Here is a 27,041-nt window from a genome sequence, read left to right as displayed (position 1 = left end):
TAACTTGTAATGATGATATAGATAAAGGTTAGGGACTTAGAGGGCTGATCTACTTAGGCACTTATTACTATAACACGTGGGTCCAGATGTAGACTAAAGGCAGATCTAGAATACTGGTATTAGATATATTTTTTGAAATCCATACATTTATTTTTTTCTAGTATGCACTTATTTTCACACAAAAAAATTATTGCTACAATGATACTGCTCATCTACTCATTTAATTTTTTATTCGTTTTTTTAGACACTAAAAAGCATATACGACACACAAAGTGCAATATTTTATTTCGTGTATCATGAAAATTATTCTTATCGAATTTAAACGATTATATTGACCAGTTATTGGACTAAGATCTCGATATTATTATCTATGTAAAAATGAAAAAGAACAACCAATAAAAGAAAATGGACAAGAGCACATGGTTGTGTTAAGAAACTGAGCTCAAAGTAACAATATAACCAAGAAAATAAACAAGAGATAAAGAGAGGAAAGAGAGAAGTTTCTTATTTCATCAAGTGTTTTCCAATTCTTTTCAAGTGTGTACAATATCATTTCTCATTCTTTATTTATAGTATTACATAGAAGTATATTAAGTATCGAGATTTACAGAGAGATTGACCAAAAGTAAACTAGGGTTCATAGATTGAGAGAAGGTTCGAGAGAAAGTTGATATTTTCTACGTTGAGAAATGTCAATCTGGTTCCAAAAATGAGGGACTCCTCTTATAAATAATGGGCATGACCCGGTGGCCCAACTAATACAAAACAATAGACTCAATATAGACATGGACCTAAGTTAGAAGAATGGCCCAAATAGTTTAGCCTTTATCTAATATTCTAACAGCCCCCTTTAAGTTGGAGGGTAATAAAACCCCAACTTGCGAAGATGAAAATGATGAGCAGGCCTAGGAAGGGCCTTGGTAAGAATATCAGCAGCTTGAGCATTACTGGAGACATGACCCTAGTTGATCAGCTGATCAACTCATCACCAATTTTTTCTCTGAAGAAATGAAAGTCCAGCCTATATGGTTACTCTGCTCATGAAATACTAGGTTGCGGGCAATGTGCAAAGCTGCCTGATTATCACAATACAAAGGGATGGGAGAAGAAGAAGGAAGACCAAAATCTGATAATAACATGGAAAGCCAAGTGACCTCAGCTGCAGCTTTACTCATGGACCTATACTCAGCTTCAACAGAGGAAAGAGAGACCATAGACTGCTTCTTGGATTTCCAGCTCACCAAACAATCACCAAGGAAAACACAGAAACCAGTCACAGATCTTTTACTATCAGCACAAGAAGCCCAATCACTATCAAAGTATACCATCAAGGAAAGATCAGGTGAATTACTGAAGAAAAGTCCAAAATCAAAAATGTCCTTCAAATAACTCAACAAGTGTAAAGCAGCATATATATGGGGAACACAAGGAGTCTGCAAGAACTGGTTGAGATGCTGAACGACAAAGCTAATATCAGGCCTTGTATGGGTCAAGAGTTTCAACTTACCTACCAAGCACCTATACTCTTCAGGCTTGGGCAAAGGCTCACCAACAGAAACCTTCAGTTTCTCATTAAGAGCAAGAAGACAAACGACTGCAGAAGAAGCAAAAAATCCTATAAGTCATGAACAAACTTCTTTTGATGAAGAAGAACCCCAGAATCAGAATAGAGAACCTCTTAAGAGAACCAAGGTCCTTAATTCTAAACTATTCATACATAAAGCCTTTTACGAAAGAAATCTCAGACAAATCAGTCCCAATAAGGATGATATCATCCACATACACAGGTAAAATGACCAATGAAGTCCTAGAACCCCTAGTAAATAGGGAGTGATCATTTAAAGAATGAGAATATCCCCTAGAACAAAAGGCCTGAGATAATTTAGCATACCATTGTCTGGAAGCCTGTTTCAAATCATAGAGGGACTTAAGTAGCTTGCAAACCAAAGGAAAAGGAGAAGAACAAGAAGGAGGAATAGATAATCCAGGAGGTACCTTCATAAAAACCTCCTCATCAAGATCCCTATGTAAGAATGCATTATTAACATTAAGTTGAAATAGAGGCCAATGTTGCTTGACAGCAACAATAATTAAAGATTTCACAGTGGACATTTTAACAAAGGAGAAAATATTTCATGAAAATCAACCCCCTCAACCTGGGTATCACCCCTAACTACCAACCTGGCCTTATACATTTCCAGACTCCCATCAGCTCTATATTTTACTTTGTATACCCATTTGCAGCCTATAGGCTTTTTATCGGGGGTAACTCAATAATATCCCAAGTTCTATTAGCCTCCAAAGCGTCAAACTCCTTTCTCATAACATCCTACCACTCAGGGATAGCAGCAGCCTGAGAGTAAGTGTAAGGTTCAGGGTTGTGGAGCTGTATAGTAGTGGCATTGAAGGAAAGAGACTCAGAACTAGAAGGAGCAAGGAGAGACGCAGAAGGAGGAAGGGTAGGACATACATAATCCTAAAAATAAGCAGGAATAGTATGAGCCCTACTAGATCTTGTAATTTGAGGAGGAGATGAAGGAAGAACAGAATGGGAAGAGGAGCTAGAGAAAGGAGAGAAAATGAAATCAGGGGAACCTGAGGAAGGAGAAGGAGGAGTAGAGACGAGAGAGGACTGGGGAGAAGAAACAGGAACATGAGGAGATAGGGGAGAATGCGAATCATCAGAAAAGTGACTAGGAACAAAGGAAGAAGGTATGCCAAGAGATGAGGGAACAAAAGATTTTGAGAAAGGAAAGACGTGCTTATGAAAAGTCACATCTCTGGAGACAAAAATGATTTAGTGGACAAATTGTAAAGTTTATAACCTTTTTGGCAAAAGGATAGCCAATAAACACACATGAGATAGACCTAGGATGAAACTTGTCTCTATGAGGTTTGGGCACAATTGAGTAGCAAAGGCAGCCAAAGGATCTGAGACGAGAATTTAGTAACTCATAGGGACTCTTGTGTTTGAGAAGTGGTGAAGGAAATCTATTTGTCAGGTAAGTAGCAGTAAGAAGACAATCACCCAAAAATTTAATAGGAAGGTGGGATTGAAATAAAAGAGCCCTGGCAGTCTCTAACAAATGTCTATGTTTCCTTTCAACTACATCATTTTGTCGAGGGATATGAGGACAAGAAGTTTGATGAATGATCCCCTTTTTCAGAGAAGAAAAGAGAACCAGAGGAATTGGAGCCTAACTCTAAAGCATTATCACTTCTCACAGTCTGTACTTTAGTTTGAAACTGTGTTTCAACCATAAAGATGAAAGGTTTTAACAAATCAAAAGCATTGCTCTTTGCTCCCATCAAATGTGTCCAGGTAGCCCTAGTATAGTCATCTATTGTAGTAAGAATGTATTTAGAACCAGAATGAGTGGGAGTAGAGTAGGGACCCCAAGTATCTATATGTACAAACTGAAAAGGGTGAGTGAACTGAATAGACTATCAGGAAAAGGGAGCCCAGTTTGTCTTGCTAAGGGGCAAATGGGACATATGAAAGACTGTTTGGATGATAGTCTACAATCAAGACCAGAAATAAGTTTCATTTTGAAAGGGAATATGTCCAATTCTATAATGCCAAACAACATCAGATTTATTCATTTTATTTGAATCAACCATGCTATTTACAGATGAATTGTCAATAGCAACATTATTAGACACTACATGTAGAGAACAAGCAATAGAAGAATAAGAATTGACATTAACAGATTCAACAAGAGAAGTGACATGTTGGAACAACTTGTAAAGTCCATTGTCCAGTCTATCAAGCACCACTGGCTTCCTCACTGAAGGGCCCTGGAAAGTGCAAGCAGACTTGGTAAACTGTACAACATCATCACAATAAGACAAAAGCTTGTGAACATATATGAGATTATGTTTAAAACTAGGGATGTAAGGAACATTATGAAGAATTAAATCAGAAAATAAAGCTAAAGAACCAACATTGGTAACCTTTACTTTATACCCATTTGGAAGAGACACAAGATAAGGAATAAGAAGAGTGATTATATCAAAAAGTAAACTCCTGATGGAAGTCATTTGATCAGTAGCTCCAAAATCTATTATCCAAACAATTCCATTCATACTAGACAACATACAAGCTCCATAAGAAACACACTCATAAGGCATAAGCTTACCAGCAAAGTTAGCAAAAGCCAAGAGAGGTGGAAAATGTGGGGAAGGAGAGATTTGGGATTATTGTAATTAGATCATCACTTGAGAGTATTGATCCTTGGTAAGACCAGGTATCACAAAGGACTACTTATTCTCAATAGGACCATCAGAACCACAAGGCACAGAAGAGCCACCATAAGATTCAAGCTCAACATGTGCAGTAGTTCTGTGAGGGGGAGGTCCTTTGTTGAACTTGAAATTGGGAGGATATCCATGTAATTTATAGAATTTGTCTATAGAATGCCTAGGTTTCTTGCAATATTTGCAGATGAGAGAAGACTTGGGAGCCTCAAAAGAAACCTTGGAAGGAAATGATGGCTTAGAAGTCCCAACATTGAATGAAGCAGACTGTGGAAAATTGGGAGGCAGAAGACACCTGCCTATGCTTCTCATCATATAATAAGATGTTGTACACATTTCCAACAGAGGAAAGTGGTTTCTTCATTAAAATGTTGTTGCGAGTTTGCATGTAGGTATCATTCATACCCATAAGGAACTGATAAACCTTCTGCTCTTCATCTTCAACAGCCTTACCCTCACAATTACAAACTCTAACCTTATAAGAAGCTATTTCATCTCAGAGTTATTTGATTTTATTAAAGTAAGAAGCTATGTCTAAAGACCCTTGAGAGATATGTGCTAATTCTTTCTTTAGCTCAAAAACTCTGGCCCCATCAGCCTTACTGTATCTCTCCTCCAATTCACACCAAATATCTTTAGCATATTCAGAGTATTCTACGCTATGAGATATTTCTTTTGACAAGGAATTAACCCACCATGACACTACAAGATCATTACACCGTTGCCATTGACTTGACAGAGGAAATCCTGGAAGTGGCTTTGTAGAGGTGCCATTGATAAAATCAAGTTTATTATGAATGGAGAGAGCAACCAAGATGTTTCTCCCTTCAGCTGCCATAGCAGCTTCTATCAAATGGACTAGATACCAAAGAGGTTCCCAGCACATCTGATGGATGTACATATAATGGATGACATGGATGTATAAAATCATCTTCGTGAAATATAGTACGAGATGCAGTAGAGGAAGAAGAATGTGTAATTGCAGGATTATCATTCGTCATTGAGAGGAAGTATATCAATAAGAAACAGTCAGCAATTCAACAAACAAATTTATGAAATATGAAGAGAGAACTGGTGTACCCCCTATTTTGCAACCGAAAAGAGAACATCCTTGTTATCGAACTTTCGGCGGCTCAGCTAAACACCGACGAGAAAACCCTAGCTCGAATCAGATGAGCAAATCAGCCAAGTACAGTCAAATATCCAGAGAAATAGTAAAATCCAGCAGAGACGGACGATAATGAGAAGAAATCATCTAACAAAAACCAAACAAAACCATAATCTAGTGCGAATGCAGTCCAAACGAAAAAAAACTCGATGAAAACTGAAGAGGTTAACATCGATCAGAAGCTAATGATACGATCTACCAGAATCTATGCTCTAATACCATGTAAATTATCAAAATTTATAGAGAGATTGACAAAATGTAAAGTAGGGTTCATAGGTTGAGAAAAGGTTCGGGAGAAAGCAGATCTTTTCTACATTGAGAAATGTCAATCTGGTTACAAAAATGAGGGACTCCTCTTATGAATAATGGGCCTGACCCGGTGGCCTAACTAATACAAAACAATGGACTCAATATAAACATGGAGCTAAGTTATAAGAATAGCCCAAATAGTTCAGCCTTTATCTAATATTCTAACAAGTATACAAAAGAATGTCATAAATATTGCATTAAACATTTGAGATCATGGGAAGATTATGAAAGTGTGAGAGTTACAACTATAATGGTGAGAAATAATGGAGGTTCTCTACATAATGGAGAAGAGTAGTGAGAGTTATATTTGATTAGTGGACATCCATATAAATATGTATTTCATAACAAGTTGTAGATAATGTAATGTGTACAACGATGTCGGCAACCGTGTGGTCAATTGAATGAAATTACAACGTCCACATTTCGTCTCATTTTGATAAATATCTAAAGTAATTCCACTATAAATGCAGACGCATCATTAACAAATTCATCCACCAATCCAACGATTAAAGGAAAAGGGACGAATAGAAAATCAGTTTTTGTGCAATTAAACAATAGAAATGGCAAGAGCCAACTACAAAGTATCAGCCGTTATTTTCAGCTTTGTTCTTGCTGTTCCTTCTCTCCGTTTACGTGGCAGAAATTAGAATACTTTTAGGTAAGTATCAAACCTAAATATATTACCTTGCTAGTATTAATTATGCCCAAAAAGACCCATGTCCCTAATTATAAAAAGTAAATTTTATTAAATAATATATTATTTTCTTGATGGGTGCAGCTGAAACTGGAACAAATTCTATTCTAGTGTGCAGTAAGATTTATGGTGCAAATATTGGAGACACATGCTTCGACATTATGGGAATTTTCAGTGTGCTTCGACATTATGGGAAATTTCAGTGTGACCCCCGAGGTTTTTACTGCTTTCAACCCTAACCTCAATTGTGACAAAATGTTCATTGGTGAATAGATATGCCTTGATGGTTCCTCCATCTAAAGTATAAAGCAAGGGATTATTAAGCTCAAGAAATAAATACTCACAATTAAATCAGCACTGTCTGATTTGCGAATAAAGAGTAAAGCTAATGTATGATTAAAAAAGCAATTTAATCTAGCTTTTTTGTATTGTTTCGGTTTTTTTTTTCATATTCCAGCTTCTTTCTTCAAAAATTTATATAATTAATTCATGTTCTAAGCTGATTTTTTAGCGTACTTCATAATTGATCTTTATATATAACTTGCACAAGACGATCAAATTCTATCTATAATCTACGTATTCCCTCTATTGAGCAGCATTTTGGTATATTACCCAGCTATTACTACTAGCATGTCATTCTTAATTAAATTAACTTGATGGACTGAGTTAGAACCATTTGGAAACAAAATACCAAATCAAATTGATTTTTTTTATTTGATTTGGTAATTTGTTTCCGATTCCTAAACGTTTCGTAGTTTCACCGCTCCCTTCGCAAAGTTAATTTAGACAACGATAAAAACTAAGAATTAATAAAGGTTGTGCAATCAGCAATCAAAATGAAGTAATGATACATGGGATATGTGTGAATGCATGAAACCATTTTTCGATATAAAATTGAACACAACACCTTGTGGTAAAATTGTACATTACTTTCTTTTGACACTTAAAGTCAAGAAGGCAAGTTAGTAATTCACAAGGTATCATAGAAAAAATTGTTTTGTCTTATTAAAGTGAAGAATGTAAGTTATTAAATATCATATGTATCATTGAAAAAACATATGATTTTCTTCCTTCAATCAGATTATAAACAATCAACAGACATAAATGTCAATAATCTATACTTCAATAATATAATTCGCAAAATAGTCTATGTATGATTTATAATAATAACAACAACTACGCGTCATTTCCAAGCAATTTGAGGTCGGCGATATAAAATCTTTATTCTTTTCATTCAGCTTAACTTATATCATCATTAGTACTAAAATAAATTATAAGTATAATATACAAAATAATAGGAAACAAATAATAATAATAATAATAATAATAATAATAATAATAATAATAATAATAATAATAATAATAATAATAATAATAATAATAATAATAATAATAATAATAATAATAGGAAAGGTCTACCAAGTCTAAAACCTATTCTCAATTAGTAGGCATCACCGATATAGATTTTTCTCTTCCATTGTACTTTATTTTTAGCTAAATCTACGGTGCTTACAATGATTTATAGATCTTTCGAAACAACTTCCTTCCATGTAACTTAAGGGTGTTTTTTTTTACTAAGGGAAGTCATTTTCTTTAAAAAATAAAATAAATTACTTACAGGTGTTTTTGGTATGGGATCGAAGTAAGTTTCTAAGAAAATAGTTAAGAATATTTTTGGTACAATGGAAGTCATTTTTAGTGTTTGATTACTAGAAAATATGTTCATACGTAAAATGACTTTCCTCACATTTTCCTTCGAAGTTCAAACTATCTTAGTTTTTAATGCCACTTGCTCAAAATAAAACCAAGATATTATCATCCATCTTTAATACTCAAAAATTTCATAAAAAACTATTTGATTTGATAATATTACTACTAAACTTTAATATAATAGTACATTTTCACTCATCGACCAAATACTAGCCGTGTAATTTATCTTTTATTTTTCAATAATTATAATATGCAGTAAGATTTATGGTGCAAATATTGGAGACACATGCTTCAGCATTATGCAAAATTTTAGTGTGACCCCCGAGGCTTTTACTACTTTGAATCCCAATCTCAATTGTGACAAAGGGGGTGTTTGGTATAACGGAAAATATTTTCCACGGAAAATGTTTTCCAAGAAAATATTTTCTTGGAAAACAAGTAGTAATCTTATTCATTTTCGGTGTTTGGTACACAAATTAAGAAAAATAACTTCTCAGGAGAATTTATAAATAATTTAGATACAATAAATATGAAGCCATAAGCTTTCGAACCAACAACCTTCTGAACCCTTAAAACCCAAAGATAAAAAAACTAAAACTGAGAATGTGATGATCCAAAGGGTCATCTTATGTTTTAGAACTCAATTTCGCATTTCGAGGCCTTAAAACCTCGTTTTATCTCTTCTCGATTTGCGTACGCAGTCCGGGCGTAATTCTGGAAAGCATTTATGTGGAAAATTTATAAAATAATAATTTTTGACGTAAAAAGTTGATTTTAGTTGACTTCGGTCAATGTTTTGAGTAAACGGATCCAGACCCGTGTTCTGATGGTCCCGATGGGTCTGTAGTAAAATATGAGACTTGGGCGTATGCCCAGAATCAAATTCCGAGGTCCATAGCCCAAGAAATAAATCTTTGATGAAAATTATAAGACTGAAATTATAATGGTTTAAAGAATTTTGGTAATGTTTGATCTTGTTGGTATCAGGTCTGTATTTTGGTTCCGAAGCCCGGTACAGGTTCGTTGTGATATTTATACCTTATCTATAAAATTTGGTGAGAAACGGAACTGATTTGACGTGATTCGGACCTTCGGTTGAGAAAATAGAAGTTTTAAAACTTTCTTGAAAATTTCATGCAATTTGGTACTAAATTCGTAGTTCTAGGTGTTATTTTGGCGATTTGATCGCATGAACAAGTTTGTATAATGTTTTAAGACTTGTGTGCATATTTGGTTTGGAGCTCCGAGGGCTCGAGTGAATTTCGGATAGGCTACAAAGTGATTTGGACTTAAGAAAATTTGCTGGTATGCTTCAGGTCTGCCGATCTCGCAAATACGAGCCTCGCATTTGCGAAGAATGTTCGCATTTGCAAGCATGGTAGGGGACTGGGTAGTTTGCATTTGCGAAGAAAAGGTCCGCATTTGCGAATGAAACTACGCATTTACGATAGCTACAGGAATGCGAGGGAGTTCGCATTTGCGATACTTTTCTAGCATTTACGAGCTTCGCAAATGCAAAGCTCAGGTGGCAAATACGACATCTGCAGCTGATAAGTCTTGGCTTAGACGGGATTTTTCTCATTTTTAAAAGCTTCCAAATACAAGAAACCCTCTAGGCGATTTTTCAAAGATCAATTCTTCCCCAAATCATAGGTAAATGATTCCTAACTTGTTTCTTTTAATCTTTCACTTCATTCTACAAGAATTCAACAAAAAATTTAACGATTTCACGGTGAAAATTGGGGGCTTAGGTAGAATTAGTGATTTTTGTATAATTGAAATTTAGACCTCGATTTGAGGTCGGATTTCGAAACTAATTACATATTCGGGCTCAGGGGTGAATGAGTGAATGAGTTTTGGTCCGAACCTCGAGTTTTGACCAAGCGAGCCCGGGGTCAGTTTTTAATTTTTTGGGGGAACATATTGGAAAACCTATAATTATGTATTGGAATTGATTTTCTTAGCGATAAATGATGTTATTAAGTTAATTATAACTAGATACGAGTGGTTCGGAGGTGGAAACTAAAGGAAAAGCCGTAATTGAGCTTTGAGTTGGTTGTTGGATTAAGGTAATTGTTTGGTCTAACTTTGACTCGAGAGATTAGGGATCCCCGACTTAATTTCTATGTGAAATTCCATGTGTGTGACGCATAGGTGAGGTGACGAGTACCTATGCGCCGCCAATTTATCTGTTTGATTGTTCCCTTCCCATGCTTAATTTATTGTTCCATGCCTTAATTGCTACCTGTCTATTTGATATTTCCATGATTAGTTGCTACTTGTCGGATATAACTTTCATTGTTAAAAGTTTTGGACATTACGTGGTTTCATCATTTCATATTATTGGTTTAAGCTATTTATCAGTGTTTATTAGTATTCTTTGGATTAATCTCGCTGAGTAGTATAGTTCGAGTGAAGTTTCATAATTTTACAGCTTCCCGTTTGTTTTAGTTGAGGTTAAATATTATGGGGAGTTTTGAGCCATATTGTGAAATTTCTGTTCTTATTGTATGATTGGCACTGATATGGTGGGATCGGGTTGCGCACCGTAACAAGAGGAATAAGGGTGATATATTGAGGAGTAACAAGGGTGAATTACTATTGTATGGTGGGATCGAGTTACACGCTGCAACAGAAGGAATAAGAGTGGATTGATAAGGAGTAATAAGGGTGAATGTTCATACTGTTACTGATTATATAGAGGGATCGGGATGCGCGCCGCATCGGTTTATTGTTTATGTATCCTTCTTCTGCTGTGAAGTTACTTTATAATGTTGTGTCTCACTTAAGGATTGGTTATAACTGGTACTGATAAGATATTTGAGTTCCGTATTCATTTTTGTTGCAAGTTACTGTTTCATTTTGTACCGTACTTATTTTTTGCTTCATTATATAATGTATGCAGGATATATTGTAATTGCTTCGCCGTAGCCTCGTCACTACCTCATCGATGTTAGGCTCGACACTTACCAATACATGGGGTCGGTTGTACTGATACTGCACTTTGCACTTTCTGTGTAGATTTCGGAGTAGGCAGTGGCTGATTGAGTGATTGGCTGCAGGTCCACAGTTTGGAGACACAAGGTAGTCCTATTGGCGTCCGCATGCCCTGGCATCCCCTTTTACATTTATGCATTTCTGTTTTTCTTTCTTTTCAAAAAGATGTAATTTCTTTCAGACCAATATTTGTAGTAATTCATAGTATGTTCGTGGATTGTGACACAAGTTTTTGGGTAGTAGTAGTAGTAGTAATAGTTTTGGCAATAGTTTATATATAAAGCAGTGTTTACTTACTTCCGCAGTTATGATCACTTGTTTTAACTTGTTTATTTTTATTCAATAAATTGTAAAGGAAAATGGTTAATAAATCTCTAACATTGGTATCAGACCACTAGGTTGCCTAGGTCTCACAATTTATGGACAAGCTTAGTAGAGTCTGAGGGATCGGTACGAAGATGTCTGTGCTTATCTCCCAGAGGCTACAAATTTAGGAACAATTTCACTTCTATTCATCTCCGTCGTGCGATTTGGTCTCTCAATGGTAATTGACCTCTCTACTCTTGCTCCTTTGCAGATGGCGAGAACACGTACCGCTTCTTCAGCTGAGCAGCAGCTAGAGCCCCCAGTGGCAGCTCCTACGAGGGGCAGATGACGAGGCAGGGGCAGGGCTCAGTCCAGAGCTTGAGCACCAGCACCAACAGCGAAGCCTCAGGTAGAGTTTGATGAGGAGGCTCCAGCCTAGACCGTTCCAGCTGGGCCATCTCAGGTTCCAGAGGGGTTCATCACTACCACAATACTTCAAGATGCTTTGGTCCGTCTAGTGGGCTTTATGGAGAGTGTTGCTCAGGCTGGCACATTTCCTATAGTACCAGCCATCTCTCAGGCAGAGGGAGGAGCCCAGACTCCCGCTACTCACACTCCGGAGCATATTGCTCCCCAGTTTCAGACCCCAGCAACTCAGCCGGTTGGGGTAGTTCTGCCAGGAGTTGCAGCATAGACCGATGATGGATCAGCTATGTCTTCTAAGGCTTTGTGGAGATTGGATAGGTTTACCAAGCTTTTCACCACTCAGTATAGCGGTACACCTTTAGAGGATTCCTAGGACTATCTGGATAGTTGCCACGGGTATTACGGAACATGGGGATAGTGGAGACCAATGAGGTCGACTTTGCTGCCTTTCGTCTATCAGGTTTCGCCAAGAAATGGTGGAGGGATTTTTGTTTGGCCAGATCAGCTGGGTCTCCATCTTTTACTTGGGATAAGTTCTCTCAGCTATTTCTGGAGAAGTATCTTCCTATCATTCAAAGAGAGAGTACTATCGGAGGTAGTTCGAGCGCCTTCAGCATGGTTCTATGACTGTCACTCAGTACGAGACTAGATTTGTTGATTTGGCCCGTCATGCTCTTCTTATACTTCCTACAGAGAGAGAGAGAGAGATAGAGAGAGATAGAGGGTGAGGAGGTTTATTGAGGGACTTGCTCAAACTATCAAATTGCAGATGGCTAAGGAGATATGGAGTGAGATTTCTTTCCATGCAACCAATGTGGCCAGACGAGTTGAGATGGTCCTAGCTCAAGGGAGTGGTCAGGGGTCTGATAAGAGGCCGCATCACTCCGGTGGATTTAGTGGGGCCTCATCTGGTGGTCGAGGTGCTTTTGGTAGGGGCCATCCTCCTAGGCCGTTTCATTCAGTACTTCAGACATCCCATGGAGCTTCAAGGAATCGTAGTCCTTATGTACCTCCTTCAAGGCAGCCAACTTATAGTGAAACACCAGCTCCTATTAGAGCATCTCCTTTTAGAGTTATTATCGCGGTCAGTCGGCCCATCAGGGTCAGTCTCAGTTTCCACAGCCACAATATCAAGATGGATGCTTCGAGTATGGTGAGTATGGGTATATCCGGAGGACCTGTCCAAGATTAGTAGGTGTTCAGCCACAGCAGCAGGGTTCTCGTGCCATGATTCCGGCACTGCCCGCTTATCTAGCTAGAGGTAGGGGCCAGGGAGCCAGAAGTAGAGGTCAGGCCGCTAGAGGTAGAGATTAGGTTGCTAGAGGTGGAGGCCAGCGAGCAGGAGGCCGTCCCAGGGATATGGTTCAAAATGGTGGGGCCCAGCCTCGATGTTACGCTTTCCTAGCCAGGCCTGAGGCTGAGTCATCCGACGCTGTTATCACAGGTAATGTTTCAGTTTGCAGTAGAGATGCTTCAATTCTATTTGATCCAGGGTGTACATATTCCTATGTGTCATCTTATTTTGCTTCATATTTGGTTATGCCTCGTGATTCTTTGAGTGCTCTTGTGTATGTGTCTACATCGGTGAGGGATTCTATTATTGTAGATCGTGTCTATCATTCGTGTGTGGTTATTATTGGCGGTCTCAAGACTAGTGTAGATATCCCACTTCTCGATATGGTTGATTTCGATGTTATTTTGGGGATGGATTGGTTGTCACCTTATCATGCCATATTGGACTATCATGCCAAGATAGTGACTTTAGCCTTGCCAGGGTTGCCTCGATTAAAGTGGAGAGGGACTCCTAGTCATTCTACCAGTAGGGTTACCTCTTATATGAAGGCTATGGTCGAGAAGGGGTGTTTGGGTTATTTGGCTTATGTTCGTGATTCTAGTATGGAGGTTCCTTACATGGATTTTGTACCAATTGTCCGAGAATTTCCTAAGCTATTTCTTGCAGACCTGCCAGGGTTACAACCTGACAGAATATTGACTTCTGTATTGATTTGGTTCCGGGCACTCAACCTATTTTTATTTCGCCATACCGCATGGCCCCGCTAGAGTTGAAAATATTGAAGGAGCAGTTTCAAGATTTGCTTGATAAGAGCTTTATTAGACCAAGTGTCTTGCCTTAGGCTGCGCCGGTATTGTTTGTAAACAAGAAGGATGGGTCGATGAGGATATGTATAGACTATCGGTAGTTGAACAAAGTCACCATCAAGAACAAGTATCCATTGTCGAGGATTGATGACTTATTTGATTAGCTTTAGGATGCCAAGGTGTTTTCAAATATCGATTTGAGGTCTGGCTACCATCAGTTGAGGATTAGGGCATCCGATGTCCCTAAGACAACTTTTCGGACTCGATATGGGTATTATGAGTTTCTAGTGAAGTCATTTTGCTTGGGAAATACCCCAACAACATTTATAGATTTGATGAACCAGGTGTTCAAGCCTTACTTGGATTCCTTTGTGATTATTTTTATTGATGATATCTTGATCTACTCCCGCAGCCGAGAGGAGCATGAGCAGCATCTTCGAATCATTCTTCAAACTCTGAGAGACAAAGGCCAAGGTCAGACGGGTGCTCCATTATTAGACCAAGTGTCTCGCCTTAGGGTGCCCCGTTCAGATGGTCAGACGGGTGTGAAGCGATCTTTCAGAAGCTCAAGACAGCTTTGACTACAACGCCAGTGTTGGTGTTGCCCATGGGTTTAGGGCCCTATACAGTATATTTTGACGCATCACGTATTGGACTTGGTGCGATATTGATGTAGGGTAGCAAGGTTATTGCATATGCTTTGCGGAAGCTAAATATTCACGAGAAGAACTATCTAGTTCATGACTTGGAGCTGACAGCCATTGTTCACGTGCTGAAGATTTGGAGGCACTATCTCTATGGCATGTCGTGTGAGGTGTTCACGGATCATAAGAGTTTGCAGTATTTGTTCAAACAAAAGAATTCATTTTGAGGCAGAGAAGGTGGTTGGAGTTATTGAAAGACTATGATATCCCTATCTTGTATCATCCCGGGAAGGCCAATGTGGTGGCCGATGCTTTGAGTAGAAAGTCAGCTAGTATGGGCAGCCTTGCGTACATTCTAGTCGGTGAGAGACCGTTTGCATTAGATGTTCAGGCATTGGCCAATCAGTTCGTGAGGTTGGATGTTTCTGAGCCCAGTCGTGTTTTAGCTTACAAAGTTGCTCGGTCTTTTTTATTTGAGCGCATCATGGATTGGCAGTGTGATGACCCTCATTTGCTTGTCCTTAGGGACACAGTGCGGCACGGTGATTCCAAGCAGGTTACAGTTGGAGTCAATGGAGTTTTGAGGATGTAGGGTCGTGTTTGTGTGCCTAATGTGGATGGACTCCATGAGTTGATTCTAGAGGAGGCCCACAGTTCCCGGTATTCTATTCATCCGGGCGTCGCTAAGATGTATCAGGACTTGCAAAAACATTGTTGGTAGATGAGGATGAAAAAGGATATAGTTGCACATGTAGCTTGGTGTTTAAATTATCAGTAAGTAAAGTACGAGCATCAGAGACCTGGTGGTTTGCTTCAGAAGATAGATATTCCTGAGTGGAAGTGGGAGCGTATCACCATGGATTTTGTTGTTGGACTCCTACGGACTCAGAGGAAGTTTGATGCACTTTGGGTTATTGTGGATAAACTGACCAAGTCAGCACATTTCATTCCTGTGGCAGTTTCCTATTCTTCGGAGCGATTGGTAGAGATTTATATCTGTGAGATCGTTCGTCTTTATGGGGTGCTCATGTCTATCATTTCTGATCGTGGTACACAGTTTACCTCGCACTTATAAAGGGTGGTACAACATGAGTTGGGTACGTTGGTTGAGTTGAGCACAACAGTTCACCCTGAGACGGATGGACAGTCCGAGCGTACTATTCAGATCATGGAGGATTTCTTGGGATTAGTTCTTGCCGTTAGCGGAGTTTGCCTACAACAACAGTTATCAGTCGAGCATCCAGATGGTTCCCTATGAGGCATTATATGGTAGGACGGTGTCGATTGCCGGTTGGTGGTTTGAGCCACGGAGGCTAGGTTATTGGGTACAGATTTGGTACAGGATGCCCTGGATAAGGTCAAGATCATTCAGGATAGACTTCGTACAGCTCAGTCTAGGCAAAATATTTATGCCGACCGTAAGGTTCGTCATGTGGCATTCATGGTCGGAGCGAGAGTGTTGCTTCGGGTATCACCCATGAAGGGTGTGATGCTATTTGGGAAGAAGGGCAAGTTAAGCCCTAGGTGCATTTCAAGATCCTTGAGCAAGTGGGAGAGGTGGCCTATAAACTTGCGTTGCCACCAGGTTTATCAGTGGTACATCCAGTGTTTCATTTGACCATGCTTTGGAAGTGTCACGATGATCAATCCCATGTGTTAGACTTCAGCACTATCTAGTTGGACCGGGATTTGACCTACGAGGAGGAGACGGTAGCCATTTTAGACCGGCAGGCTCGTCAGTTGAGATCAAAGAGTTATCCTTCGGTTTGAGTGCAGTGGAGAGGTCAGCCTGTCGAGATAGCTCCTAGGAGTCCGAGTCCGATGTGCGGAGCAAATATCCCCACCTTTTCACCAGCTTAGGTACTTTTCTATGTCCGTTCGAGGACGAACAATTGTTTTAGAGGTGGAGAATGTGATGCCCCAAAGGGTCATCTTATGCTTTAGAACTCGATTATGTGTTTTGAGGCCTTAAAAACCTTATTTTATCTCTCCTCAATTTACGTGCACAGTATGGGCATGATTCCGGAAAGCTTTTATATGGAAAATTTATGAAATAATAATTTTTGGCCTAAAAAGTTAATTAGTTGACTTCGGACAATGTTATGAGCAAATAGACCTGGACCCGTATTCTGACGGTCCCAGTGGGTCCGTAGCAAATTATAGGACCTGGGCGTATGCCCGAAATCGAATTTCGAGGTCCTTAGCCCGAGAAATGAATTTTTGATGAAAATTGTAAGACTGAAATTATAATGGTTTAAAGAATTTTGGTAATGTTTAATCTTGTTGGTATCGTGTCTGTATTTTGGTTCTGGAGCCCGGTACATATCTGTTATGATATTTATACCTTATCTGTGAAATTTGGTGAGAAACAGAACTAATTTGACGTGATTCGGCCATTCGATTGAGAAAATAGAAATTTTAAAACTTTCTTAAAAATTTGATGCAATTTGGTGCTAAATTCGTAGTTCTAGGTGTTATTTTGGCGATTTGATCGTATGAGCAAGTTTGTATGATGTTTTAAGACTTCTGTGCATGTTTGGTTTGAAACCTCGAGGGCTTGAGTGAGTTTTGGATACGCTAAAGAGTAATTTGGAATTAAGAAAATTTGCTGGTGTGCTTCAGGTCTGAAGATCTCGCAAATACGAGGTCTGGCTCGCAAATGCGAGACTCGCATTTGCGAGCATGGGAGGGGACTGGGTATTTCGCATTTGAGTTGTCCGTTGGATTGAGGTAAGTGTTTGATCTAACTTTGACTCGAAGGATTAGGGATCCCCGACTTAATTGCTATGTAAAATTCCATGTGTGTGGCTTATAGGTGAGGTGACGAGTACCTATGCACTGCTAATTTATCTATTTGACTGTTCCCTTCCCGTGCTTAATTTATCTTGCCTTAATTGCTACCTGTCTATTTGATATTTCTATGATTAGTTGCTACTTGTCGGATACTGCTTTCATTGTTAAAAGTATTGGACATTACGTGGTTTCATCGTTTCATATTATTTGTTTAAGCTATTTATCAATGTTTATTAGTATACTTTGGATTGGTCTCGCTGAATAGTATAGTTCGAGTGAAGTTTCATAATTTTACCGCTTTTCGTTTGTTTTAGTTGAGGTTAAATATTGTGGGGAGTTTTGAGCCATATTGTGAAATTTCTGTTCTTCTTGTTCGATTGGAACTAATATGGTGTGATCAGGTTGCACGCCACAATAGGAGGAATAAGGGTGATATATTGAGGAGGAATAATGGTGAATTGTTATTATATAGTGGGATCGGATACGCACCGCATCAGTTTATTGTTTATGTATCCTTTTTCGGTTGTGAAGTTACTCTGTAGTGTTTTATCTCACTTAAGGATTGGTTATAGTTGGTACTGATAAGATATTTGAGTTCCGTATTCATTTTTGTTGCAAGTTACTGTTTCATTTTGTACCGTACTTCTTTTTCGCTTTTTTATCTACTGTATGCAAGATATATTGTAATTGCCCCGCCGTAGCCTCGTCACTACCTTGTCGAGGTTAGGCTCGGCACTTACCACTACATGGGATCGATTGTACTAATACTGCACTCTGCACTTTCTGTGCAGATTTCGGAGCAGGCAGTGGCTGATTGAGAGATTAGCTGCAGGTCCACAGTTTGGAAACCCAAGGTAGTCCTGTTGGCGTCCGCAGGCTCCGACGTCCCCTTCTAAAATTCTACATTTCTATTTTTCTTTCAGACCAATATTTGTAGTAATTCATAGTATGTTCGTGGATTGTGACACCAGTTTCTGGGTGGTAGTAGTAGTAATAGTTCTGGCAATAGTTTATATATAAAGAAGTGTTTTACTTACTTCCATAGTTATGATCACTTGTTTTAACTTGTTTATTTTTATTCAATGAATGGTAAAGGAAAATGGTTAATAAATCTCTAACATTGGTTTGCCTAGCGAGTGTGATGTTAAGCGCCATCACGGTCCCGTTGGTGGAAATTCCCGGTCGTGACAAAAAATATATAAATAACAAAAACATTTTTTGTTGGGGGGGGGGGGGGGAGGGGGAGGGTAGAAGTTTTGGTGGTGACTAAAACAAAACTAAAATTTGAAAATATATAAAAAAAATAGCGGGGGGGGGGGGGGGAGGTAGCATTGTGGGTGGTGACGGGAAAAAAACTAAAATTTGAAAAAAAAAGTCTTTTTGGAGAGAGGGGGTGGGGTGGAGTTGGGTGGGTGGGGAAGGTTGAGAAGGAGTTTTGAAAAATATTTTCCCTTCTCTTGATAAGGAAAATATTTTTCTCCAATTGGAGAAAAATGAGTTCATAAGAAAAATATTTTCCAAAACATTTAAGCCAATCAAAATGAGAAAATTGAAAAATATTTGCGACACATATATCAAACATGTATCACACACGCAGGTATACATGGATATACATGTGATACATAATTGATACAAATATGATACATATGTGATACACAAATAATACATAGTGTGATACACATATTTTTTTCATGTTCATCTTTTACTTCTGTCACGACCTATCGTGATGACGTCTAACGTAGTACTAGGCAAGCCGACACTTCAAAATACTTCCAACACTTTTTAAATGAAAATTTAAATAACACATGTTTAAATCATCAAAGCTCTCAAAAACTGGATAGAAGGTCAAAACCCAATACAGAAATTTCCAACATCGAGGTGTCACTAAGTATATGAGCGTCTATATAGCACAAGTCTAGAAATACTGTCTATGAAAGAGTAAAACTGAATACATAAAGCTAAAAGATAGGAAAGGAGAGACAAGGTCTGCGAATGCTGGGCAACTACCTTGGAATCTCTAAACAATCAAGCTGCACAGAGAGTGAACACCCACAGTGTCCTGAAACACCTGGATCTGCGCAGGAAGTGTGGGCATAGCGTGAGTACAACCAACTCAGTAAGTAACAAGTCTAAATAATGGACTGAAAGTAGTGATGAACTTCACAGATATAGTTCAATTAAAGAAATTACAACATAGGACGATAGGCATGCCTACAAGTTCGACAATTAAGGCCAAAATAGTTAATTCATGTCAAGTTCAATTGAAACAGGATATAATATTTCTCAGAAATTACATGACAGTGATATATGCCAGCTGAAGTACAACAGTAATGAAATCAAGTGCATAATCTCATAGCAATAGTCCTCCCATTCACTCCAACCTCACAGTCACTCATTCCTCGCAGTCTTTCATTCATCCTAGCCGCTCGACACTCGCACTCAGTAGGTACCTGCGCTCACTGGGGGCGTGTATAAACTCCGGAGGGGCTTCTTCAACCCAAGCGCTATAACAAGTCAATCATGGCAAAAATCAATAAAACATGATGCGTCGTGCAGTCCGCTCCCATAAGTATCTTCACAATCAGGCTCTCGGCTTCACTCAATCATCAATCTCTCCAGTCTCTCGGGCACTCAATAATCATGATAATCAGCCCAAATAGTGATGATATAATGTATCAATAAAAGAACAATAGAGACTGAGTTATAATATGGAGGTAAAACTGTGACTAAGTACAAAACAACAATTTAGCAGAAAATTTAACATGTAACATGGCCTATGTGTGTCTCTACAGTACAAACACATAGCCTAAATATGATTTCTAACATGATTTGCAGTTCAATTTCTATAACACATGGAGAATATACGGGTAACAATAGATTATTCAATTATACAGTTCCATGGAATTGACCAAGTAAAAATTCCTACGGTGCACGCCCACATGCCCGTCACCTAGCGTGCGCATCACCTCAAAACTAATGACATGACACATAATACATGGTTTCTTACCCTCAGAACCAAATTTAGAACTGTTACTTACCTCAATACGTATAAATCCCTATTCTAACACGCCCTTGCCTCGTGAATCGACCTCCAAATGCCCCGAATCTAGCCACAAACAGTTCAATATAATCAACACGAGCTAAAGGAATTAATTACATAAGAAACACACTAAGTTATTAATCAAAAGTCAAAAGTTAACTCAAAAGCTGGCCCCCCCGGGCTCACGTCTCGAAATCCGTCAAAAGTCACAAAATCAGACACCAAATCGCCACCCAAATCCCCAAATCAAACTCTCTAAACCCCTAGCCTCAAACTCCCAAATTTCACCTTAAATATACATAAACTAGGTGGTAAATTCAATGGGGAAACAAGATTATCCAACAAAAATGAGTACAAGTGACTTACCTCAAGAAACCCCTCGAAAATTCTCTCAAAAATTGCCCAATCCAGAGCTTGAAATGTTTAAAATGGTGAAAATCCCGGAAACCCTCATTTTTAAACATTGCCCAGGCATTTCCACACCTGCTAAGCCTAGGCTCACACCTGCGCATCCGCTTTTGCAGACAAAATTGCGCTTTTGTGGAATTCACTCAGCCGACAACCTACCGCATCTGCGGTCCTAGTCTCGCACTTACGGGATCGCATTTGCGAGACTTACTCGCATCTGTGACACCCCTGCTGACTAGCCTAATCCGCTTCCGCGATCAAACTTGGGCAGATGCGAATCCGCATATGCGGAGCTCCTTCCGCACCTGTGACCATTGCACAGTCCTCCCATGGCCACACCTGCGCTCCCTTGCTCGCACCTGCAACCAAAACTCCGCAGATGTCACGATCCCAAAACCAACCCGGTCGTGTTGGCGTCTATCATGGAACAAGGCTAGTTGACACAAACCCAAAACCAATCAGTATTTCCCATTCTTAGGATAAAATCAATCTTTTTAGCAATAAACCTTTATATAGTGTTTAAAACAAAATAACAGTGCAGAATGAAGGCCAGACATCGGGAGGGGGGGTCACTAGTCATGATAATCTACTACAACTGTCTGACAACCTCAAGACCAACATGGTCGGGAAAAAATCACAAAAATACACTAAGGGAGAATAAGAAAGAAGAAAAGTAGGGTTGCTATCGCCAGGCAGCTACCTTGCTAACTCCGATGAACCTGCCACCGAGAACAGAAATACCTAGATCTGCACACAAGATGTAGGGAGTAATGTGAGTACGCCAACTTAGTAAGTAATAAAAGTAAATAAAGACTGAGCAGTAAGAAATTACCTAAACCACATCATAGCACCATAGTGAGTATAATATGCTTCCGAAATAGGGTACAAATCAAATCATCTCGTTAAATTCCAACTTCAGTAAAATCCTTTGAAAAATGTCTTTCTAACCGTTTCAGTAGAGGTTCAATGTAATTTATAGTGAAAGTGATGAAAAACTATAATCGACCCCTCGGGCAAAACATAGTTCGTATACAGTTCCTCGGGCAAACGGGAATTCATAAACATCTCCTAACTTAAAAATCTCAGTGGAAATAACAAGCCAAATCAATGATTAAAATTCCGAACATCTCGTAAAAACTCCAGTTTAAAAGAATGTTGTTTAAAACATTTGTTTAACATTTTCAATAGAGGCTCAGTATAAAGATGAGTGAAATCAGTAGGTTGCCTCTCAGTCACTCATGACTCAACTCTCATCAATCAGCGTTCACACTCAGCACTCACGCTCAATAGGTACCCTATAATAACCATTGCGGTGTGCAGCCCGATCCATATATATAGTCGACTGCGCTCACTGGGGTGTGCAGACTCCGAAGGGGCTCCTACAGCCCAAGTGCTATATCGCTGCGGCGTGCAACCCAATCCATAATATATAATCCTCACAACCAGGCCCTCGGCCTCTCTCAGTCATCAACCTCTCAAGCCGCTCGGGCTATCAGTAAAACACGACGTTCAGCCCAAAATATCATTTATAGTATCAAAACTGAGTAAATAAGGCTGAGTTATGAAATCAGTAAACACAGCATGACTGAGTACAAATATTAAGTCAAAACAGTAAAGAATAGTAGTAAAAATCCCTATAAAAGTCCAAAATAGTTGGCACGAGGCCCAATTATGGCATTCCACCCAAAATATAGCAATACTTTCCAAAACACAATCATATCAAACAGTTTTCAATCAAGACGCGACTTAACAGTCATACGAGACGGACCAAGTCACAATCCCCAACAGTTCACGTCCCCACGCTCGTTATCCAGCGTGTGCGTCACCTCAATATAGTGAAACGAAGTGAAATCCGGGGTTTCATACCCTCAGGACAACATTTACGATCATTACTTACCTCAAATCAAATGAAATACTACTACGCGATGCCCTTGCCTCTCGATTCAGCCTTAACTCGCGTCGAATCTATCCAAAATCAGAAACATAACATCTATATATGATAAGGAAACGAAGCTCATGCGAAAATAATCAAATTACATCAAAAATTCCGAAATTGGTCAAACCCGACCCCGGGCCCACGTCTCGGAATTTGATAAAAGAAATCACATCAATAGAATCCTTATCCTCCCACAAGTCCATGCATATCAAGAAAATCAAAATCGGACCTCAAATGGCCCCTCAAATCCCCAATTTTACCTCTCCAATTTCTAGCCCTACCTTCCCTAATTTTTCACCTTTAATCTCCTTAATTTCATGCTTAAACAACTGAAAATCAACATAGAATCGAGTTTTAGATTCAAGAAACTCACCTCAATGAAAACCCCCTTGATTCTCTCTTCAAAAACCTCCAAAACGCTTCAACTCTAGATAAAAATGGTGGAAAATAACCCAAATTTCGCGAAGGGGAACTTATATACTTTCTGACCTAGGGATTCCGCACCTGCAGTCCTTTTCACGCTTCTGCGGTCTAACTAACCGCATCTGCATTTTACACTTAATGTCCTGGGACCGCACCTGCGCTTATCTGCCTGCACCTGCGGTCTCGCAGGTACGTTACTCCTCCCGCACCTGCGACTTCTGGCCTTCTCTCATATGGCCACATCTGCGGCTAATCTCACGCTTCTACAATCTTGCACCTGCGGTCCTCAATCTGCAGGTGCGGTTATGATAGGAACTCAGCAGCTTCAGCTGCAAACTCTAACTTCTAACTTCCCGATAACCATCCAAAATCATCCCGAGGCCCCGCGGGACCTCAACCAAAAGTACGAACAAGTCGTATAGCACTATTCAAACTTATACCAATCTTCGAAACACTTAAAACAACATCGAATCATCAAAACACCCTCGGATTCAATCCTAAGGTTTCCAAAACTTCTGAATCCCGCAAATAATCAAAAAGTCTATCAAACCTCATACGAATGGCCTAAAATTTTGCACACACGTCATAAATGACACAACGAACCTACTCCAATTTCCGGAATTCTATTCCGACCCGGATATCACAATTTCCACTACCAACCGGAAATGCAAAATTTCCAATTTCGCCAATTCAAGCCTAAATCTACCACGGACCTCCAAATTCCATTCCGGACGCGCTCCTAAGTCCAAAATCACCCGACGGAGCTAACTAAATCCAAGATTGAATACTAAAAAGTCAAAACTTGGTCAAACCTTTTAAATTTAAAGCTTCAAGCTGAGAATTGTTCTTCCAAATCTATTCCGATTATCCTGAAAATCAAAACCGATGATTTACATAAGTCATAATACATCATATGAGGCTAGTCATGCCCGACAACTAGCGAGCGAAGTGCAAATGCTCAAAACGACCGGTCGGGTCATTACAACATAGGTCGATTGTACCAGAAGACTCCCAGCTTCAACAATCTTTCAAACTCTAAATACGATCCATTAACCATCCGAAATCAACCCGAGGCCCCGGGACCTCAATCAATTATACCAACAAGTCCTAAATCACGCTACGAATTTAATCGAGCCTTCAAATCACATCAAACAACATCAAAAATATGAATCGCACCCCAATTCAAGCCTAATGAAACTAAGGAAATCCAACTTCTACAAACGATGCCGAAACCTATCAAATCACGTCTGATTGACCTCAAATTTTGCACACAAGTCAAAAATAATACCACGGACCTACTCCAACTCCCAGAACCCCAATCCGAGCACGGTAACCATAAAGTACACTCACGGTCAAACTTCCAAATTTCTAACTTCCACCATTTCAAGCCTAGTTCAACTACAGACCTCCACACCACTATCCGGACACGCGGCTAAGTCCAAAATCACCCGACGAAGCTGACGGAACCATCAAAACACTATTTAGGAGTCTTTTACATATAAGTCAACATCCGGTCAACTTTTTCAACTTAAGCTTCCAACCTTGAGACTAAGTGTCTCAATTTATTTTGAAATCCCTCCGGACCTGAACCGACTACCCCAGCAAGTCACATAACAACTGAAAAGTATAAAATGAGCAGTAAAGGGAGGAACGGAGATACAACTTTTAAAACGGTCGGCCGGCTCATTACAATTTTGAATTTTCAATTCAAACTACCTCAAAACTCTACCAAATCATGCTAAAATCGAGATTCAAACTCCTTAAGATGTACCCAATACATTCTAATAGCACTCACTCAAGAGAAAGCAAAAATTTAATATTTTTATTACAGATAGATAATTAGCTAATATTAGTAATATTTGGCTAATATTAGCAATATTTTGTGAATTGACCAAATTTTATAATAAGCTACTTATAAATAGACATAGCTGGTAGTTTTCCAAATACAAATTGCTGAATCGGCCCAAACTTAAGTTGGGCAAGCGGTTATGACTCGTTGTTTATTAAATCAACCCGTGGAAATATTGAATGAGTCGAGTCATGACTCTATAAAGACTCACCTTTTTTAATGTGTTATCACTGCTAACTCAAGCTACTCATTTGACATCTTGAAGTGTAAATTCGCTTGGTAAAATAAAACTCGTCCAATTGGTGAACTTTTATTTTCGTCATCCAATTCGGAAAGTTAAGTAGAAAAAGTAGAGTTGTAGCTCATTATTTTACCTATATTTACTTAACCCGTCTTGACTTGATCAAAATTCGTGATGACTGATTTATTGACATAACCATTGAAACTCAATATATATGAAAACAAACTTCAAATTCGATGATCGAAGCTAACTTGTAATGATGATAAAGATAAAGGTTAGGGACTTAGAGGGCTGATCTACTTAGGCATTTGTTACTATAACACGAGGGTCCAGATGTAGACTAAAGGCAGATCTAGAATACTGGTAGTAGATATATTTTTTGAAATCCATACATTTATTTTTTTCTACTATGCACTTATTTTCACAAAAAAAATTATTGCTACAATGATACTGCTCATCTACTCATTTAATTTTTCATCCATTTTTTTAAACACTAAAAAGCATATACGACACGCAAAGTGCAATATTTTGTTTGGTGTATCATGAAAATTATTCTTATCAAATTTCAACGATTATATTGACCAGTTATTGGACTAAGATCCCGATATTATTATCTATGTAAAAATGAAAAAGAACAACCAAGAAAAGAAAAATGGACAAGAGCACATGGTTGTGTTAAGAAACTAAGCTCAAAGTAACAATATAAATCAAGAAAATAGACAAGAGATAAAGAGAGGAAAGAGAGGAGTTTCTTATTTCATCAAGTGTTTTCCAATTCTTTTCAAGTGTGTACAATATCATTTCTCATTCTTTATTTATAGTATTACATAGAAGTATGTTAAGTATCGAGATTTACAGAGAGATTGGCAAAATGTAAACTAGGGTTCATAGATTGAGAGAAGGTTCGAGAGAAAACAGATATTTTCTACATTGAGAAATGTCAATCTGGTTCCAAAAATGAGGGACTCTTCTTATAAATAATGGGCCTGACCCGGTGGCCCAACTAATACAAAATAATGGACTCAATATAGACATAGACCTAAGTTACAAGAATGGCCCAAATAGTTTATCCTTTATCTAATATTCTAACAGCCCCCTTTAAGTTGAGGGTGATAAAACCTCCAACTTGGGAAGATGAAAATGATGAGCAGGCCTAGGAAGGGCCTTGGTAAGAATATCAACAGCTTGAGCATTACTGGAAAGATGACCCTAGCTGATCAGCTCATCACCAATTTTTTCTCTGAAGAAATGAGAGTCCAGCCTATATGCTTACTCTGCTCATGAAATACTGGGTTGCGGGCAATGTGCAAAGCTGCCTGATTATCACAATACAAAGGGATGAGAGAAGAAGAAGGAAGACCAAAATCTGATAATAACATGGAAAGCCAAGTGACCTCAGCTGCAGCTTTACTCATGGCCCTATACTCAGCTTCAGCAGAGGAAAGAGAGACCATAGGCTGCTTCTTGGATTTCCAGCTCACCAAACAATCACCAAGGAAAACACAGAAACCAGTCACAGATGTTTTACTATCAGCACAAGAAGCCCAATCACTATCACAATATACCATCAAGGAAAGATCAGGTGAATTACTAAAGAAAAGTCCAATATGAGAAGTGTCCTTCAAATAACTCAACAAGTGTAAAGCATCCTGTATATGGGGAACACAAGGAGTCTGCAAGAACTGGCTGAGATGCTGAACGACAAAGCTAATATCAGGCCTTGTATGGGTCAAGAGTTTC

General features: G+C 38.9%; 2 protein-coding genes across 2 annotated transcripts; both read right to left on the bottom strand.

Annotated features, from left to right (window-relative positions):
• Positions 1-977: 977 nt before the first annotated feature.
• Positions 978-4,086, bottom strand: LOC142165415 (uncharacterized). The gene is made up of 7 exons (XM_075223976.1): positions 3,631-4,086; positions 3,137-3,417; positions 2,546-2,780; positions 2,334-2,476; positions 1,892-2,023; positions 1,725-1,816; positions 978-1,594 (listed from the first exon to the last, which is right to left on the bottom strand). The coding sequence occupies exons 1-7, from the start codon at positions 4,084-4,086 to the stop codon at positions 978-980; spliced, it is 1,956 nt and encodes a 651-aa protein (XP_075080077.1).
• Positions 4,087-4,260: 174 nt separating this feature from the next.
• Positions 4,261-5,095, bottom strand: LOC142165414 (uncharacterized). Its single transcript, XM_075223975.1, has 3 exons — positions 4,861-5,095; positions 4,553-4,743; positions 4,261-4,494 (listed from the first exon to the last, which is right to left on the bottom strand). The coding sequence occupies exons 1-3, from the start codon at positions 5,093-5,095 to the stop codon at positions 4,261-4,263; spliced, it is 660 nt and encodes a 219-aa protein (XP_075080076.1).
• Between the last annotated feature and the right edge of the window lie 21,946 nt (positions 5,096-27,041).

This window comes from Nicotiana tabacum, chromosome 10 (genome assembly GCF_000715075.1).
Source record: "Nicotiana tabacum cultivar K326 chromosome 10, ASM71507v2, whole genome shotgun sequence".
Taxonomy (NCBI): domain Eukaryota; kingdom Viridiplantae; phylum Streptophyta; class Magnoliopsida; order Solanales; family Solanaceae; genus Nicotiana; species Nicotiana tabacum.
Note: the sequence above shows the minus strand (reverse complement) of the source record. Positions and strands in the feature narration are given on the sequence as shown.

Coding starts and splice junctions, on each gene's coding strand:
- LOC142165415 (XM_075223976.1), bottom strand. CDS start 4,086: ATGAATGGAATTGTTTGGATAATAGATTTTGGAGCTACTGATCAAATG. Junction 2,781..3,136: donor GATCATTCATCAAACTTCTT/GTCCTCATATCC, acceptor TTTTGTCTCCAG/AGATGTGACTTTTCATAAGC. Junction 1,817..1,891: donor AAACAGGCTTCCAGACAATG/GTATGCTAAATT, acceptor CCTATTTACTAG/GGGTTCTAGGACTTCATTGG.
- LOC142165414 (XM_075223975.1), bottom strand. CDS start 5,095: ATGGCAGCTGAAGGGAGAAACATCTTGGTTGCTCTCTCCATTCATAAT. Junction 4,744..4,860: donor TGAATTGGAGGAGAGATACA/GTAAGGCTGATG, acceptor GAGATGAAATAG/CTTCTTATAAGGTTAGAGTT. Junction 4,495..4,552: donor ATGATGAGAAGCATAGGCAG/GTGTCTTCTGCC, acceptor GGGACTTCTAAG/CCATCATTTCCTTCCAAGGT.